The sequence below is a fragment of the Barbus barbus genome (assembly GCF_936440315.1).
Source record: "Barbus barbus genome assembly, chromosome: 13".
Classification (NCBI taxonomy): Eukaryota; Metazoa; Chordata; class Actinopteri; order Cypriniformes; family Cyprinidae; genus Barbus; species Barbus barbus.
Genome location: NC_136741.1, coordinates 5,696,130 through 5,716,679, shown reverse-complemented (window position 1 = coordinate 5,716,679; position 20,550 = coordinate 5,696,130). Strand labels below are relative to the sequence as shown.

Here is a 20,550-nt window from a genome sequence, read left to right as displayed (position 1 = left end):
GGACCACTAACTTTTCAGCAGCTCGAAAACTATATCAGACAAGAATGGGACCGAATTCCAACACAGAAAATCATAACCTCGATGCCCAGACGTCTTCAAATGGCTTTGAAACGAAGAGGAGATGCTATACCATGGTAAACATGCCCCCGTCCCAGTGACTATTTTGACACCTGTAGCAGGCATCAAATTTTAAATGAGCTCATTTTGTGCCTAAAATTGTTAAATTTCTCAGGTTAAACATTATTTAACGTTATTTATGTTCTATTGTCAATAAAATGTTGGCTCATGTGATTTGAAAGTCTTTTTAGTTTTCATTTTATTCAAATTTAAAAAACGTCCCAACATTTCCAGAATTCGGGTTGTACAACTCTAGGAAGCTCTACAGTTGAAAGAGGGTCCATGAAGAAAGTTATTAGATGGTAAGTCAAAGTCCAGAAACCCAGATGTTAAACTAGGAACATCAAAGTTTCTTCAAAAGACAAATGGCATGCAGTAAAAACTGATGAGCAGAATATTTAAATGGCAAAACTTACAATATAAATTAGGCTTTCTTCTACAAAAAGGGCACTTGGACCAATAAGGATGAAGGGGTGGGGTTTAAGTCACAACTCTGTAGAGACGTTAACATGAGCTTTAGGTGCCTCAAAAGTGTAATAATTAGAAAAAGTGTTAAGCATTAGAAACCGTTTGAATGATAATTGACAGCTAATGGTTTCATTAGCAGTGGGGAAACTCTGGATTGCCATAAAATGGTAAATGGAGCCTTGGCTTTGAAGGTCTACAGACAGATCAAACAGATTGTGCATTATGTTCTGCAAAACATAAAAGAAAAATAGCAAACACTGGTAATAATAATTGGTGCACCAGGAATAATTAATAGGATTTTTTTTTTTTTTTTTAAGATGCTTATTACGGTTTATTTGATGGTTGAGAAGGACATGAGCAAAAGTAAAAAAATTAAAACATGCATATACACAAACAATATATTTATTATATACAAATATAAAAAAGAAATGAGCAGTGAATGTATTAAAAAGAAACTTTGGGATAGGATATTTTTCCCCCCTTTAGTCAAAAACTAACATTGAATCATGAAACAGTATTAATACTGAGTGTGCAATATAATATGCTGTAACTAATGCCACACTGTCTGGCGATTTTTTTTTTTCTTCAAAATATTACAGTATATTTTTTAATTATCTTGGTAAAGTAATCTATCATTCTCAAAATAATCTACTATTACCACATGCTATCATGTTTCCACAAGTTCGTGTCATGGCCACAACAATACTAAGTGAGACAAACCAGTACCCAGTACTTTGCAGTGGGAGGCTATACTTTGTATTTAACCTGGAACATTTCTTAAATTTGACGTCTGTTAAAGTTTATGTGGGTTATTTGGTTAATAATACTACTGACTCCAACTGGTGATACACAACACCAGCCTCTCTTCACACATAAATTGGATAACTTTGTTGTTTACTTCCTCAGCTCCCAGTTTTTGCACAATGCCACATTAAATTACATCACAATTTGGCATTTCATTTTGGGATGATTTCAAAGTATCTTCCTAAATGCTTCAAGAACTCATAAATACTCTTTGACTGACTAAAAGGGGAGTTCATATATACTGAACTTGTGTCACTTCACTGTTAGAGTTTCCAAGGAAGCAGCTGTGGTATTCCAGACAATCTGGTCTTGTTTGTGCTGCACTTGATGTTGCAATTACATAGGGTTTTCTTCAGGGGGCGACAAGTCATTTCTAAAAGATATGCAACCTGAGCTATATGCCTTCAAGTCTTTTGAGATATTCCCATAGAAAACAAGAGATCAGGATGCGAGTTCACCAGAATGAGAACAATGGAGATAAGAAGTTGATAAGGCAGGAATCCCCACCCTTTTAATGTAGTCCTAACAGGCATGATTACATTAAAGGATTACATTTCTCACTCTTTCTCTCATCCTGTATCTTAATTCCTCTTTATACTGTCATTTAAATGCAGGTTTAACTACTATTTGCTAACTGAGGAAAGGTTCTAACTCAACATGTTATTTACTACTGCGTGAGCCTGGCGCTATACAAGCACACACATGCCTGTCAACTCTTTTCCATTTAGAACACACAGTTTGAACTTGTGCCAAAATTCATGTATGCTATGATAATGTGTTATGTAATCAATCTGAGCATGTAAAGTATTCCCTGAGTAGAGGTCAGAGGTCCATGAATGGACTCTTTTCCGCTCTCAGAAGCCTGTGTTCCCACAGCCATTACCCTGCAAAGGAAAAAGGAGGGAAAATGACATCATGGAGGCATGTAAAACAATGCAGAAAGAAGGAAATGGAAGCAATTAAGACATTCTGTGTTTGCGTGTGTAAGAGGCAAACACCCAAGAAAATGACAAGGAGGTTCCACACAATTTTTTAAGAGTTAATATTTGATTTCAGGCTAGCAGTGGTTTTATTGTTCACTATATTTCCCTGCATACTGAAACGTAAACGCAAAGTTTTCCAGTTCTGCTGCTTAATTTCGCCATGCTCCTGCTACAGCTGGAGACAGGAAAAATAACTCCACTCACACGGCCTGAGAAATGTATGTGACATTTTTTCCAGAATAAACTTAAAATGGCTACAACTGTAAAAAAGACTCTTACAAAATATATACTGGCAAACATATACACACATTCTTCTGCACATCTACCCACATAGAAAACTCCTCTAGTGTTTCTTAGCAAATCTTTATTTTAGGGGAAAACACAAACCTTTGTTCTATCTCTCTTTCTGTATCTCTTTTACTATCTCTCTCTTTATTCACAGATGAGCTCATTCTTCAAACATGATTCTTAATATACGTTTTCTCTCTTCAATATAAACAGAACAAAACCTAGGGAGCCAGAGAGAGAGAGTTAGGGGGAGGTTCTACATGTGGAGAGAGTTGCTCATGTTCCAGCGTACACACCCACACACTCGCACTTGACACATGCAAACACATAACTCCCTCACCAATGGGCCAGGCTAGCTGCTATGGAAACCAAGCTCCACCCCATAGGGTGTGGACAGGCTTTTTAAGCTGTGGGGAAGCCTCTACACGGCCCTTCTAATCGCACCAGAGAGGGAGGAAGAGACAGAGAGAGAGAGGAAAGATTGAGAGTGTGGCTATCTTCAAAAAGGGGTGGGAACGTTGAACCTGGAAGCTGAAAAGTTCTTCCCAAGCCTGTAAACAAGAATCAAAGCTGTAAGAACGTGGTGGCACTAAAACCAACTCAGAGGGAAACACGGTATAGCAAGACGAGCGCGCTTAAAGGTAAAGAAAGTTAAAGAACGAGACCATTTTCCTAAGTAAAGTTATCCGTCGAGACCAAGAGCAGCCTCAGAATGGGAGAAGATGCAGTGCAAGCAGAGAGGAGCAGCATGGCTAGCACACATGAGAACCAGGAGCTGGTGGTGCCAAGCCCCAGCCCCACTCAGTCTTCACCCACACATAGCCTCTCACAGCTGGGCACCGTCGCAACCAACGCCCCTAGCGGAGAACCTAGCAGCCCTGGGCCTCTCCCCAGAGATGGAGCTTCACCTACAGGTCAAGTGAATGCCATCACTGTCTTGACACTTCTAGATAAGCTGGTGAACATGCTGGACACGGTGCAAGAGAACCAGCATAAGATGGAGGTGAGACAGGTCGAGATAGAGGGGGCGGTGAGAGGCATCCAGAACGATATGACCAAGCTCTCCAAGAGCCACACTTCCACCTCCAACACGGTCAGCAAACTCCTGGAGAAGAGTCGCAAGGTCAGCGTCCACATGAAGGAGGTCAAGGACAAGATGGATAAGCAGGCCTTCCAGGTGAAGAAATTGGAGGCTAATCATGCTCAGCTGATCAAGAGAAACAACTTCAAAGTGCTCATCTTCCAGGTAAATGTACAGTGTGTGTAATGGGAAGCAGTTGGCGGTGGGGTATTTGATGTGCTCAGGTGAGGACGCTGAATGATTGCATTGTGCGGGTGATCGTTGCTGCATGTCGGTGTGCGCTGAGCCAAATTCAACTGTCTCCAACTCTGATAACAATAAGGGATATTGCTGTCTTCCACAGCTGAGTGGAGTCTAATTAATCTAAATGTCATTTGACTAATTTAAAAGAACAGGTCACATGCCTCCTTCAGGGTGAGTCCATTTCTGAAGCAGGGAAGAAGGGTCATAGTTCAGAGTTTAAAGATGAAAGCAATGCTTAAGAGGGTGTGATGCCACTTAAGGTCATTGTGAGGTGGGGTGGAATGAAAGCAAGATCTAGGTGGTTATTTCTGGCTCTAATGGATATTGCTTTGGGGTCAAAAGCTCAGACAACAACCCAAACTGTCGAGTGAATTTTGGACGGTCAAATCAGTGGCTTTATTTGTGGATGTTTGAGCACCTGAAAGCAGAAGTCCTAGCAAGTACATGAATTAAAGTATTAATCTCAAATACCCAGGTAGAATTTCAGATATCCCTATATTTCAGGAAGAAAATCAGCAGGACTCCAAACTAAGAGAGAGCTAGAGAGCTCGAGAGAAACTCAATAGGCGAGGCTTGTTTTGAAGCTTAGCCAAAAGCTATTATTTAAAGCACAATAGCCTTGAATAGAAGGTGTGTCCCGAGATCAGCTACAGCGCAGTGTAATGTGTATCCTGTTGTCAGAAGACCTGTGCTGAAATGTGCTATGCTACACCGGCTATCTGCTGTTTACTGCAAGACCTGCAATCAACCGAAATTTCCCCTCTCTCTTCCCAGCTGTGTGGTTAGAAGTACATGATGTAGAGAATGAGAGAGGGCCTAGTGAAATGCATTTTTAGAACGTCAACTTTCCATCTCTGTTCGAAGAGAGTGTTTAAACTAAGATGGGAAGGTAAATTTCCTTCAATGAACCAGTGTGAAAACACCCTGTAGCTTTTACAGTTGCCATCACAGTCATAGAGCTGTTTGTTAAAGCTGGCCAAAAATGTTGTGCGCGTGTTGCTATGGCACCTACCTTGTTTATTTGCAGGGAAATCTGCTTGGAGGGTATGGTAGTTGAGATTTCCCTCTTTGTCCTAATTAATTTGGGCTCATTACTTGCAGAAACGGATTTGGTTTGCTGTGTTTCATTTTAAGCATTTGCACAGCAGTAAAGGCATGTCTGGTCAGTGTCTAAGGGAATGTGTGTTAATCCATACATTAATGGGGTTCTTGAGGTCAAAATGTTCCTAGAGCTTTAACATTTCCAACAAACATACCCAAACAAACATTCTTGTTTACTTCAATGATCCTTCATTAAACCCCCCTTCTGCTCTCCCTTGGGGTTGCCTGGGTTTGTTTCTAAGGAATGATAGGATCTGAGCAATCCTCAGCTCATTAAACAAACACGACTTACCAAAACTTTTTCAAGCCTCTTCTGCCAAGTGTTTCATATACAAATGTCCACTGTTAAACAAGCCTGACAGAAAAAGACTTTCAGGTGAAGTCTTTGTGCTTTCACCAATAGTCTGTTTGTCTTTTCACATTCTCAGTTTTATTTCCTCATCTCTATAGCTACATTCAGGTGCTCACCACACCCTGCCTGCCTGTGTTTTTCACTTTTATCTTCCCCTGCTGCTGTTGGATTAGGGGTGCTTGGCTCCCCCCTTAGGCGGACGTACAGGCGGGAGAGGGAACGCTGTTCTTGCATAAGCAGAAACGCTGGCTCAAACGCTTAAATTCCAGAGGTGGAGCGAGTCTCTCCCACTTTCAAAATGATATAAATAGGCCAGTAACCACAATCAGTTAGAACTCCATGAGACTTGGATCAAGACACTGGTCACCACAGCCATAAAAGAGAAAAGGAGGACAGAGCTTGTAAAGTTTGTTAGCTTATGAGGAGACTTCCTGGATTTAGCCAAACATCATTCCATTTGCAATTATTTTGCATGATGCAACATTCAATGAACACGTTTAACTAATTGTCCCTGTGTTTCTCAAAACTTAACATATGGATTGTGTTATAGCTGCACAACATCTCCAAGTTCCCATTACTTTCAGTGCACAATACTTCAATTTTCATCATGCTGAAAGCCAAATCTAGAGCAGCACAAGATGAAATATTTTTACAACTAGCCCTTCGCTATCACCTAATAAGGCTATCTGTGCCTCTCCAGAGAGAGGGAGAGAGAGGGGGAGAAAAAGTGTGAGTGCAAGAAGGCCTGTAGGCAGAGAGAAGGGAGACAAGAGTGTTTGTTTTCCGTTGTCCATGAAAAAGGCATTATCTTTCTCCAAACTCAGCTTACTGTTAGAGTACACCAGTCTCACTGGTGTACTGGGGGTAAGATGAAAATGATACAAGACGAGAAAAGTGCTCAGTGCAACTTAAGATTTACAATATAGCTGTTGCTCAGTGATATTCCTAAAACAATAACATGCTGAAAACACACCACGGTAATGACAAAAGTATAAAAATAGTGAAAAAAAAATTTAACTAAACAAATTAAAATTGCATTGTGATGAAATAACACAACTGTAATTAAAAAACAAGAACAAAAATGTACAAGGAAATATTTACATCCCTAGCGGGTAGGCAGCCTCAGGGTCTGACCTGCACCATTCCACTGTACAGGGTTAAATACTGGATGAGCAAGTGAAATGTGTTATATGAGAGGAATTCGACATGTTTTGGCACATGAGACCAGTAACAACTACTAGGTGCTGATAAGAATCACTTGTTTGGGGAAACAAGCTGCACTCGTCACATTATATGTTTCCGATGCACTAAAAAGTTTTTGAAATGGACTATATTCATGATTAAAAGAACAAAAATCTGTATTTTTACCTAACTCTATTACACTAACACACTGAGTCTTACTAGTGTCAAAAGTATGAATAGACATAAAAAATGATAAAACACTTCTCAATGTAGTGCATTTAAACACGCAGCATGTTTGTAGTTATCCTGACAGCTGTCTAATGTACTGCCTGCAGGTGCTCACTCCCTTTTTTCAACTGCCACTATGAAATCAAATGAAATGCAAACAAATCATTTAAATCCATATTTGACAATCAAATCAAAATTGAGCACAAGCATACTGAACATGTATACACTAAGAAACACACACATACAAAGAAAAGAAAAAGCACAAAAGCACACCTGTGATAGCACCATTTCCTAAATCTGACCCTGGACCACAAAACCAGTCTTAAGTAGCACAGGTACAGTCATGGCCAAAAATATCTGCACCCTTGGTAAATATGATCAAAGAAGGCTGTGAAAATTAATCTGCATCTTTTATTTAACCCCTTTTATTTAACCCTTTGTGGTCACAGGGTCACACATACTAAATTATTGAAGCAGATGAAAGAAATTGATACAGTATATTCTCAATATCCAACAGAATTGTAAATTAATGCTGGCTGGGCCTTCCTGAGCTGGACATATACTGTAGTTATCTATAAAACAGACATCCTTTTGCACTAGGGTTATAAAAGCTGATAGAACTCTGGCTCTTTGGTCCTATCTAAATACACACACACATACTGAAGAGACAAAAGCTGTTATTGTGTGGGTCTCGTGACAGGGAGCAATAGAGCTAATGCCAGCATAGAGGGGAAACTATACGCACTCACAATGCCATGGGAACTCATGGGGACATACATGCCGAGACAAACCAGCCCTGAAACAGACTACACATCAGTAACAAAGGAAACTGCAACAAAGCCATACCCTTTCACACTGATCTTTCATCAACCTCTTCTTTTAGAATAAAGGTTAAGTAATAAATAAAACTATTAGGCTGATACAAGACCTCTGATTCACATCAGGGTCCTGAATACCCTGTTGGAGTTTATTTTGCAATAATGACTGACTGCACATTATTCCACTCATTACAGTGACCACTAAAACCACCATTAAAACTAAAACTACCACATAAGTGGAATATTCAGTATATGTTGTGACATATTATACAACATGATAATGTTTTTGAGGAAGTTCTGGAATTAAGTTGAAGCTCATGACAGAATACTGTGACTGTGTTCATCAGAATAACCATTGTAAAATGTTAGGTAGTTTTAATTTGCACTATACAGGCACAGGATTGAATGACATTTCTCAGTGAATAAAGGCAAGTCGCATGCTTGAAGAGGTTTGCTCATGTCATGTAAACACCTTAATCCATGTAATTCCTTACTCTGATCGCTGCTAATTATCACACAGTTGGTGTACATGTAAACATGGCCATTGGTGCTTGAAGTTTTTGCGGGGCTAATTTTTTAGAGGGAAGCCCTCTTCCACTCAGCTTTTGCACCCTTTCCTGCTCCAATAAACAGTGTTAAACCTATCAAGCTACAGTAAAAGTTACTCTTACTGTATATGTGTTCAGAATTACCTGCCTAGCTATATAAGAGAGAACATATTTGAAATATTTATAATTATCAGAGTAGACAAAGACTTCTAAACAATGTTCATTATTTCCTTAAGAGTTTTTTGACCATGTCAAGTAATAGTTTACCCAAAAATAAAGATTTGCCGAAAATGTAATTTCACCTGTGGATCCTCTGCAGTGAATGGGTGCCGTCACAATGAGAGTCCAAAACGCTGATAAAAACATCCATCCACAAGTAATCCACACTACTTCAGTCCCTCAGTTACATCTTGTGAAGTGAAAAGCTGCATGTTTGTAATAAATAAATTCATTATTGAGACATTTTTTACTTCAAACCATTGCTTCAGAGTCCATAATCCATAATAACGCTTCCTCCAGTCCATCCCCTGTTGTCATCTCACATCAAAACATCACAGACATTTGTTTAGAACTGATTTGGAACTGGTTTAGGGCTCTGTTCTTTACTTAAACGTAAACGTAAACAGTTTTTGATCTGTGCATATTTCTCAGCTGATTCAGACAAGATGAGTTTTTCACTGGAGAATAATAATACAGAAGAAATGGTTTGAAAAAATGTCTTGATGGATTTGTTTCTTATACAAACACACAGTTTTTTCACTTTACAAGATGTTAATTAATGGACTGGAGTGGTGTGAATTACTTGTGGATTATTGTGATGTTTTTATCAGCTGTTTGGACTCTCATTCTGACGGCACCCATTCACTGCAGAGGATTCATTGGTGAGCAAGTGATGTAATGCTAAATTTCTCCAAATCTTTTCCAATAAAGAAACAAACTCATCTGCATCTTGGATGGCCTGAGGGCGAGTAAATTCCAAGCAAATTTTCATTTTTGGGTGAACTATTCCTTTAATTAAAATGAAGCATCCAATGAACTAACTAGCGAAACCATCATGCTATTGCTATAAAAAAAAAAATAATAATAAAAATAAAGTTCAGTTAGTAGTTATGCTACTTCTAGTTAGTTACTGCCCAACACTCCACTTCTTTTCTCTCTCTTTCAGTGTGTTGCAAAGATCCCTATGTATTTGATAGAGATAGAGAATGTATACGAATAGTGCCTATTTCTCGTATGACGCAAAAGCAGAGAACACCCGCAAGTGTATGAGGTTAAACAGCTGCTTCCTGTCAGATGTGATGTTAATGGGCAGCAGGAAGAGGAATGTAAGCATTACATTTTTCAGAGAATTACAGAGGCTGGAGGTCCCACTGCATCGCCAAAGATAAAAAACATACCATGAGCTTAAATCCCCCACCATCTACAATACTTTCAAACTCAGCCACTTACAACTCTCTCTCTATTCTCCACACCCCACCCCTGAGAAAATATTTACCCCCAATCCTTCATAAGTAGGCCTCAATGTGACACGTAAGTCAAGTGTGTTTAGAACATGAAGTGAATATTGGGAAAACAACTGGACAGCGTCTCTGATAACGCTATAACTGATAGCAAAGAGAGGCGAGAGCATGGTGCGGAGATGTGTTTGTGTGTGTATATCTGTGGACATACTCATGTCAAACATTTGAACACATCTAATAAATGAAATATGTAATATACAAATAGATCTACAGGAACTACATACTGACCAAACAATGTTAAGTCAAAACAAATATTTTAGCTTCTTTAAAGTACAAGTGAATTACTGGGCTGCTTTTAACTAACAAGTCCATTCATCCCTTTACATTTTTATTTTATTTATTTGAAAATTCAATGTATAAAATAATACATTTTGTAAAGAAATTCATAAACCGTATTAGTGTGAAGTCATTCATAATTATCAATATTTAAGCTTACGGATCTTTAGATCAAATTCGTCATTTAGATAAATTCGTCATTTATTCACTGTCATGATGTTCAAATCTTTCTTCTACAGAATACAAAGGAATTTTTACATAATAAATGAATTAATGGAGAACAGACTTTTCAAGCTTCAATCATTAAAGTAAATTTGTCTATATTATATTGAAGGAAGAAAAAAAGCCCGGGATATTATTTTGCAACTTTTGTCATCTGTAAAAACTTTAAGACTATGATTATAATCTTTAAGTATTGTGGGCATAAAGTAATGCAGGCATTTTTGTGTCTATTAGGACTACATCTGGTCAAATAAACATAAAATAAAACCAGTCTTTTTTTCCTGCACAAAGAGTGCAGGCACAAAGCATGCATTGTATGCAATGACTCAAGCTCACGCTGTTTACTAAAACATTCTCTAAAAATGGATTCCTTTAATAACCATAAACTTTAACAGAAACTGTATTTACCCCTTGTGAAAGCTCCTTATATTCTCATGCATATATGAGAAAACATACATCAACTCGGCTATCATAAGCGCTACATTGCCTGAGGCAAGAGGGACCGGTTTAGTATGCAAATGAATCAAACCGAGAGTATCATTTGACAGGCTGCTCAACATGAGGTAATCATGCTCTGTAGTGACAAAAACATATTTTAAGAGAGTCCAAAAAATTTGACCACAACTAGAATATGAAGACAATGCATAGGAGGTTATAATAATTTACAAGTCATTTCCAGATCTCATACCTAAAAGGCAGAATGCATGGAATGATCTGTCTGGTTCCCCACTGAGAAAACACCAGGAACTTGTGTCTCTGGAGGCCAAAAGGAGGAATTCTTTAAGCTGTTTGTAGCTGCTGTATTTATTGCTTAATTTGAGGGGTGTATGTTACTTTGTGTTTATAAGCATAAGCTGATCATCTTAAGCCGTTTAAAATGCACAGGTTCCGAGGACAAGCCTGAACATGGTTAACCAGGTTAGGTCAAGAGGAACTGTTCACTTTAAACAGTGCAATTACGCAAGCTGCTTTCAGAGACAGATCAAAATGTCAACTCTCTTTCTTATAGAATTTCCTACATGCTGGGGATTTGTGAGTTACTGGCGTTGCTGTGCTATCTACAGTTATGATTGAAAAAGTGATTTAATGACTGTTGATAGACACTCTTCTGGTCACACAGGCTAGTCCAGTCACCTTTTTCCTCTACCTTTTCAAATTGGCAATTTGATTTACGGATTTCCAGTACTTAAAAACATGCAAATATAAACAAATGCAAACAAAGGGCAATATCAGAGGCATCCAACCAATGCAGCAACTCTATACACAGCACTGACTCCTCTGAGTTGAGTAAATTGTACCATAAAACCTATTTCTAAATCTTTGCTAAATAAATACATAAATAAACACTACAAAAACATATTTACTTAATTTTTTTAGGGTTATCTCGCGAATCTCACAATATTCTTATTTCACCACAAAAAGAGAGAACTCAATAAAAAACAAGAACTATCATTATTTTAATTGGAAAAAATTAAATTTTTTCATTCATTATCCTTATTGTATTTTATTTACTGTGATCTGGGGAAAACATTTTTATCTAAATTATTATTATTATATGTCATGGTATTGCCTTTAATATATGTAATCATTTAAAATAATGATTCTATTTTAATAATGTTTACAGAAACAATGTCACAGTGCAACAATTTCAATGGTTCTAAAAAGATTTTTTCATTTTGTGGTGAAATGTGACCTGGCAATTTCGTAATAGGTATAAAAATTACACATAGTATTACTTGTATTTCTAAATATGACCCTGAAGGAGGATAACTTGTGTTTATTTGTTCTTGCTATGGTTACAATTTTAATTTGGTGCATTCATTATTGTCTAATTCATAATCTGTTGGAGCTTAAAAGCACATTTGCTGTGCCAAACATCACAGACAATATCACCTATACAAGACTTTGTATATCTGTTCTTTGTGATAATCAGGAGGTTCATGAAAAACTGCACCTGCCAAAAACCGCCTCTAACAAGCCCATCACAACAAAGCAGCTGGAGGGAAACCATACAAACCGACATACAACACTTTGCTTTCATGATCCTTAAATACAAATATACAATTATGGCCAATGTTATGTCACATCGTTTTCTACAGATGTGTTTCCAAGTCCAAGCATCCAAGTTAACTAATTGTTAACTCCGATCAGACTGATGGAGCATGGCAATTCTGTGTTAAAGTTTGCAGGGAGTTGGCCAAATTCATTCTCAAACTGTGCCAGCAATATCATACCAATACCTTTGATCCATATTTGCGGTCCAAAGTAAAGCTCTTTCGTGGGTGGACAGATCCCTGATTTAGCGCGTTGCATATATCCACAGGGATTACCGTCAGTCATCATGTATCCTTTTTTGTAAGTTCTCTTCTCTTTGGTCAAACCTATTCCTCCACTTTGACAGGCCAAACCCGCATTCCCTCGCACACAGAGAGCTTCAGAGGCCAGACTTACAACAGGGGGGTTCAGAGGGGAACACAACCTTTCTATCGTGTTAGAGGAGCTAATGTGAACGTTAAGGCCCTTTACAAGCTGTATACAGTGATAAGCAGCATCAAGGCATGTTCAATTTCAATGTTTGCATAATATTCTACTGAGGTACCTTCGCTTTGCTTTTTGAAGACAGCTTATATAACAGCTTATATATATCCTTCGCTGCCTAGTATATCTCAATTCTTTGGCGGTTGATATAAAGAATAAAATAGAACTTGATGGAGCAAATGAGAGTCATTACTGATCATTTAAAAGAATATCACTTTAAATGTCCATGATGCCATTTCTACTGAGAAATAAGCAAGTGTAGTTTACATAAGAAAATCTATTAAAAATAGCACAATAATGTTTCCTTCATAACTGACCCATAAGAGAACATATGCCCAAAAAATAGGGTATTCATATACGTCTATGTGTGCTTACAGAAAACAGCACAGTTAAAGTGATTAACTGGGAAGTTTCCTACGTGACATGACCTCACCCATATTAGAATTTAGAGTCTTGTCGCTAAGAGAGAGGCTCTCCTGTGCATTTCTGAGATGCCGTGGAACTTTCTGATGGGTGGGGGGCAAACAGGGCTTCTGTCCAGGTTTCCCTATTGCTGCAGTCCACCCCAAATGCTTCCTGAACCTCTTCCTCCTTTCAAAGCCCTACACCAGACTTCCCTGCTTTCTGCTTTCCCTCTTTTTCCAGTTACCCAGCTCTCCCTCTCTTTCAGTCCAGGCTGTCCTCCAAAACTCAGTGGAAACTCTGAAAGGAGTTGTGTAGGGTCATGCCTGGCCTTCCTTCCTATCGTCTCACTATTCTTCAGACATTATGATTGTCTCCAGAAGGGAAAAGAGGGTCGGTACACAATGTTTTTCACAGCAGATGTTCTTGACCCCTTGTGTCATTTAAAAAAAGCATGCATCCACATTGCACATTGCATATAACAATTCAAATGACAAGCTGAGCATAATGACCTTGATGTTTGCAACACTGTATAATCTTTTAAAAGACAAATTCCAGAAACTATTAAAAACGTTCAGGCTCACCGTACTTCTAAACCCCTTCATAATGACCTCTGCAAAGCCACAGACGAATCTCTCGCTGAAGGTGTCCTGTTGTAAAATTTAAGTAGATTTATTTTTTTCACAGGGATTTTAATTTGACCAGGATACTGGCTATTAGAGATATTTCAGAGAACCATAGACAGTGACTTTTTTTTTCATGTTCATTTGAAGGACTTCATTAGATTCATGTAATTTGCTACTACATTTACATTTGCATTTAGTCATTTGGCAGACACTTTTATCCAAAGCGACTTACAATTGGGGAATACAAAAAGCGATTCATCTTGAAGAGGCAATCAGACAGAGGAAGTGCTCGTAACACCAAGTCTCAGTCATTGTTCAAATAAGTACAAGCTAGTAAGGGAGGGAGAGAAAGATAGAGGGAAAGAGTGAGTGCTACTAAACTATGGACCTCACCCTAAAGCTTTTACCCTTTTCTAAAAGGCATTTTGATAATCTTAAAACCTTCTGAAAGACATTAGTATGATGATATGTAGAAACTATAAAAAATATCTCCCACAAACACATGACTGCTCTATGTATCATCTGCATTCTCGCACTCCAGTTGTCAAGACAACCAAATACAAATCTTGTAGGCAGCAATTTCAGCACTGACTTTTACCACCGAAACCATTGCCTAATAATAAAATTTATGAATTCTGAGTACCAGTATTGGCAGAACTGTATATAGTATAGGCACTCATATGTGGTGTGAAAATAATGCTGTATGTTCACTGAAAAATGTATAAGATATTTTTCATTTTTTCTTGTGCAGGAGGAAAATGAAATCCCTTCAAGTGTCTTTGTGAAGGAACCTGCCCCATTACCTGAAGTGGAGGAGGAGACCCCGGCCATTGATGCCAACCGCTCTCAAGAGGAGGGCCTTCAGACCATCGCCCTCTCCTCGGATGAGGAGCAGGGACCAGAAGAGGATGAAGATGAAATTTTGGCCATTTTGAACCTCGAGAGTGAAAGCAGAGTTGAAAAATCTCGAGCTGAGAAGATCAAGAGCTCCAGCCTGAAAAAAGTGGACAGCCTGAAGAAAGCTTTCTCCAGGCAGAATATTGAGAAGAAGATGAACAAGATTGTGTCCCAAGAGAAGCGTGAGAAAATCAAGAAGAGTCTGACACCGAACCACCAGAAGAACCCAAGTGCCAAGAGCTCCTCTTTCAAGGTCTCTCCTCTCACCTTTAACATCAAAAAGAACCGCAGTGGGGACACCGACCCAGAGGCTGAGGCCTCAGCTCAATCTGAGAGCGCCGTTGCCTCCATCGAACTGGCCCCCATTGAAAGCCCAACTGAAGACCTGTCCTTCAGAGAGGTCCACTCCCAACTTGCACCAGCACATGAGGAAGTAAAGGCAGCTGTGGAAGCAATGGAGAAAGATGAGATGCCTAACATCCTGAATGGCACAGCCGAGGTTGAGCTGTCCATCACAGAAGATGTTAGCGAGGAGTATGCTCTTTCTGCGACCCTGCCCCAGGACGCCTCCCAGATAGAAGGGTCCTACAATGCTTTACAGGGAGAGGATGAAGAGGAAGGAGAGGAGGAAAAAGGAAAAGAAAGTGAAGACAGCCCTCTAGCAGAAGCTGCAGCTGCAGGCCAAGCAAAGGGTGTTGCTGTAGGACAAGCATCCTAATGTCCTGACCCTCCATTCCAGCCCCAGGACACCCTCCTAAGCTGAGAAAACACTCTCTCCCTTATCAGTGCCAGCCATCCCCGCCATGAACCCAGGCATCTGCCCTGTCCTCAAAGAATACACTTACAATGCAGTCTATTCAAAAGGCAAAATTCATGAACTATGACATTTGCTTTAAAATCCAATATCACTGTTGTTAGTCCCTAGTCTTTTAGCAGAAATGAATGTGAAAGCAGTTTTATCAGTTCATCTAATCCAACAGTCTGTTACAAACCTTCCGCTTGTGAGAAACCATTCCAGCTGGTATTACTGCAAACTCTGTCTTCCTCTGGTGGTGCCTGCCTGTCAGCTGAGAAGGTTGGCAAAGGAAAACAAATCGCTTACAGCCAAAGGAGTCAACGGTCGCCAAGTGCACTCCATCTATCCCATGGACACTTTTTTTTAACAGTAGCCTGGTTTTTATCCAGTACATTTCTTCTGGAACAGCCTGTGCACAGCTGAAAGTGATACTGATTTCACGCAACCTAGATTATTTCCAATCTTGATCCAATTCGTTTTTGTTTTTGAGATTAAACAGCACATATATACTGCCATGTGCTATGTCTGTGTTTATCAAAAATGTGTAATGTACTCAATTTTACATTTTGGTTTTTATCAAGTCACACTATGTATACTGTGAACTCATTAATACAGAGACCTAAGGATGTGAGAAAGCAAGTTGGGAAGTGTATTGTCCTAAACTACACTAAAAATATAATTTCTGAATTCTAGAATTTTGCTTTGTAGTGACTAATAAACATTTAGATAAGCTTTTTCTTTCCCGAGAACACACCATGCTCACATATATTTGCTTTGAATCTGGAATGCAGTTTACATGGGGGATCCTGGTCTTCCCTGAGCTTCACATACCGTATGTCTCAGACCATAGTCAGAAAGCATTCCTGCTTTTGATATACGGCTCTTTTCAGAGACCATTTCTCAAGCTCCCGTTGGCATGATGCTGGCTGAGAAACACTGTGAGGCCAGTTTAGATTACAGGCATATTTCTGAAAGTGATGGAGATGATCAGCCCAGCTGGATGCAAATAAGCCAGAGAAGTGTGGAGATCTAAAAATGTACAAAAACGTCTGTTTGGAGTGTTGAACTGATGTTTCGAAATGTTAGAACTGACTAACACCAAGAGCAAATACCCTCATCATTTTAGAATAAATACATTATACTGATATTTGTGCACACTTTGGCAAAATTTGTCGCTATCATTTATCATTATCATTTGAGAAACGAAAGTACTTTTTCCTGAAAGTTGCATCCCTATTATAACATAAAACACACAAGTAACATGTATGTCAAATGTATTTTTAATACAAATTTTGTTGCTTTCTGCAAGTGACTAGAGCATATTTTTAATCTCAGTATTCCAGTGCTGATCAAAAACTTAAGTATGTGTCTTTGCTTTGGTTGGATGTCTTTTTTAGATGTGAAAAGGGGTGAGGTTTTACTTTTTTTGAGTTTTTAAAAAATATAACAAATTTGACCAAATTTTTGCTGATGCTTGTAATCCCTAATCTTTATTTACATATCGTTTAAGAAATTAATTGCGTCAATGTCTTCATAATATATATGAGAGCTATATTTTGTCTTGGTTATCATATTTTAAAAACATTATGGTTCATGCCAAAAAAAAGGCTCAGTTATAGCAGAGATCTCATAACGTTTCTGTGACACCTGTTTACCAAGTTGTTATTTTTAGCACACTCTGTTTAAAATATTCTTTTAATGCAAATAAATAAAGATTTTGGACCATGGTTTTTTGTGTCTGTCTTGTTTTTTGGAATCTTTAGTATCCTTTTCAAAGTGATTTTTTAAAGCAATCTATTTTCATCTGACAGAAATAGACTTGACTTTGATCAACGCGTTCTCAAACATTGCATGTCCAATTCTTAGTACATCAATATATAAGTGTCTAAAATGAACATGACATGAGTAATTAGGTGGCGTTACAAACACATGCTTTTTACCTGCATTTTTATAGTAATTTGTTGATTTATAACGTCCTTGTCTGTGCATTTAGGATATCTGTTTCAGAACATTCATATTAACTCAATTTGTTATGTCAAGGTCAGTTTTGTGTAATAATCCCTTGCACCATGTTTCAATGTGAAGAATGGTTCAATCAAACGCACGCCCTCCATGACAAACTCCTTAGGCACTAGCGCCATCTGGCGTTATGATGACTCCAGGAAAACAAGAAAACAAAACAATCGTTGTATAAGTTTATAAGAGACCCAACTTATTAACTAAAACATCTTTCGGAATATTTTGTTTATCTATTATATCGAATAAAATGCTTTATGTTGTCCTCTGTTTGATTATTTGCATTGAAGTGATGTCGAGAGGCATTCTAAATACGAGTACGAATAGCGTTAGAGTTCTGCCTTTTTATAAGAGTTTCACTTTTAATATATTTTTTTTAATTATTATCTAATTCATCCACCTCGCTAAAATTACATTTTCAGAGAATGATCAATAGATGGAGCTGTTTTCACATGAATGTTTCAGGCAGTCACGGTGGCCGAGAGGTTAAGGCGTTGGACTCGAAATCCAATGGGGTTTCCCCGCACAGGTTCGAATCCTGTTCGTGACGATCTTTAGTTTTGACAGATTATTATTTTATGAAGACGTAAAACACACTAAACGTTCGAATAAACTGCTGCATGAACATGCTTAATTACTTCCGTTCTTACAAGGAAATGAACATATTCATTCGTTTCTCTGTTGGGTGAGTTGTATTTCAATTTAGGGGGAGGTTTCTGCCTGTGGATGCCTGGCACAATCAAATTAAACACAAGGTGACTGGCTTGAGGTGGCTGGCAGTCTCAGTTGGAGCAAATTTGAATTTAATTGTTTTTTCTTTGGCGTGTTTTAGAATGGCAAACGCGTCAAACGAAAACGTGTGTTTGATTAAAGACCTTAAACCTGGATTAAAAAATATTAATTTGGTTTTTATCGTCCTGGAATCTAGTAAGTCAAACTTGTGAAGCAAACGCGGTCTACATGATTGCTGCTATCCTCATTTTTTATTATATTGTTCTTTATTATCTTTTTGGTGTAAATATTTGATTTCAGATATGCATCTCTCTTCAAAGGCTGTTTTACACTGTATACTTTTTTTTAATACGTTTAACTGAATATTTCTGTTGCTATCCGTGTAATCTAGTGGTTCAGAATACTTCCAAGGGGGGTGCAAGATGGTTTATAAATAATTTACAAATAAGACAAAACAAAGTTTAAAGTTGGCATGAAATCAAAATGGACTTTATTTACTTTACTATCGCACATTGCTAGTCTTGATGTTAACAATTAATCAGTGAAAGATAATACGCTATAGAGTGGTGGAACTATGATGTCACGTTGTAGGCGGAAACCCGGAAGCGAGTTAGCATTTTAGAACTTCCGGTTCCATCGTCCCAGAGTTAATGGGGTTTTTTTTAATGGGATTTCGGTTAAATCCCTTAAATAAGGTCAGTGGTTCACACAGGCTCAAGATACTTTAACGTTTTATTCTACTATGTTTCTTAAAAAAGATGCTCGCTAACAAGTTGCTAAATGGGACTACAGGCGCTGTCGGAGACATTCTACGTCATCACATCAAAGTTGATCAATTTACAGTATTTTCCAGTTGTAGTATAATTTGTAATTCAATTAATTGTAGAATTACCAATGAATAATTTCTCGCATTTTATATTGTTGTTCGACAATGTTTTTTTGCTTTGCCCCGAAATGCTACACATCTTCGGAGAAAGATGCTCGTTTTTATGAGGGGCCGTACAAGCCATAATTCATTCTGGTGCTCTCACACACATGCATTCTCCTTTCACATACATACATTTCTATTCTCACACACATGCATTCTCCTTTCACATACATACATTTCTATTCTCACACACTCTTATATTCTATTTTCACATACATATATTTCTATTCTCACACGCATTCTCCTTTCACATTCATATATTTACCTCTTATATTCATATGTTTTACGCACACATTTACACATTTTGCTCTTATGCAAATGTATTCAAAGTATACATTTAATATTATAAAAAAATTAATGTGTGTAAGAAGAAAATGCATGTATGTCTAAAGAAAATATGTATATGTCAGAGAAAAATATATGTATGTGTGAGAGAGTATAGTGGAAACGGAAGGCAGGTTAGGCGCAGCCTCAGCCGTGTTGCCAGAGACACTTATTATAAGCGTCTATGGATTTTTTACACTATGTGACAGTTTAGGAAGTGAATAAAGTGGGAGGTGGCAAGTTAAGGTCAGCGATATTTTTATATGATTTACTTCACTCAAGATTTGGACTCATTGCGGTTTATTTCTTTTTAGATAGTTTTGTTTGTTTTTGTTTTGTTTCGTAGCAATATCTGGCAACACTGCATCTCCGGCATTTAAACTGACACGTGTCTACACCATTGATGTCTGCACCTCATGCAAGCGGCCCAGCGTGATGCGAAAAAACACAATATAGAACCTATTATAATGATGCTGTCTACACGGGATGCGGCGCAACATGACAAATCCCCGACAGTAAAACTGATGCATCATTCTATTCATGACGTACTGACACAGTTCAAATGATTTGCAATAGTTGCTTTGTCGCATCCAGTGCAGACTACTAGACTGCTGCAGCGTGGCGCGTCCGGTGTAGACACCATATTACAGTAATAAAAAGAAAAATGGCCCATATACAGCGTGGGAAGGTTATTTCTTATAGAACACCATTCGGTAAGACAAACATAGTGATCATCATGATATTACAAAGATGCACTGAAGACGGACACGAAGAGGAGAGAATAGTCGCGCAAGCAGATAAAATACTGTACCAGAGAACAAATTCATTGTTTGAGATACTCGAAATACTGGAAGAAGCATAAATATTGAATTGGGGTGGGTGTTATTATGAATGTATTTCTGAGAACTGTCTTCAGAAAAGTTTGGATGGCATTTTCTTTTCCTCTTACCTCTGTAAAATACAGTATTCAATGAGTGTTTGTAAGTGCGGAACTGTACAGTAGTGGAAACGCTATATTGCTATTGCTGTTCTATAAGCGCCACCTGCTGTCAGAAAGAGA

General features: G+C 38.2%; 1 protein-coding gene across 1 annotated transcript; it reads left to right on the top strand.

The window, feature by feature from the left end:
- Positions 1 to 2,960: 2,960 nt before the first annotated feature.
- Positions 2,961 to 17,217, top strand: LOC306879041 (caveolae-associated protein 2-like). Its single transcript, XM_079431726.1, has 2 exons — positions 2,961 to 3,906; positions 14,549 to 17,217. Exons 1-2 carry the CDS (start codon positions 3,373 to 3,375, stop codon positions 15,410 to 15,412), a joined length of 1,398 nt encoding a protein of 465 aa, XP_079287852.1. The 5' UTR covers positions 2,961 to 3,372; the 3' UTR covers positions 15,413 to 17,217.
- Positions 17,218 to 20,550: the final 3,333 nt, after the last annotated feature.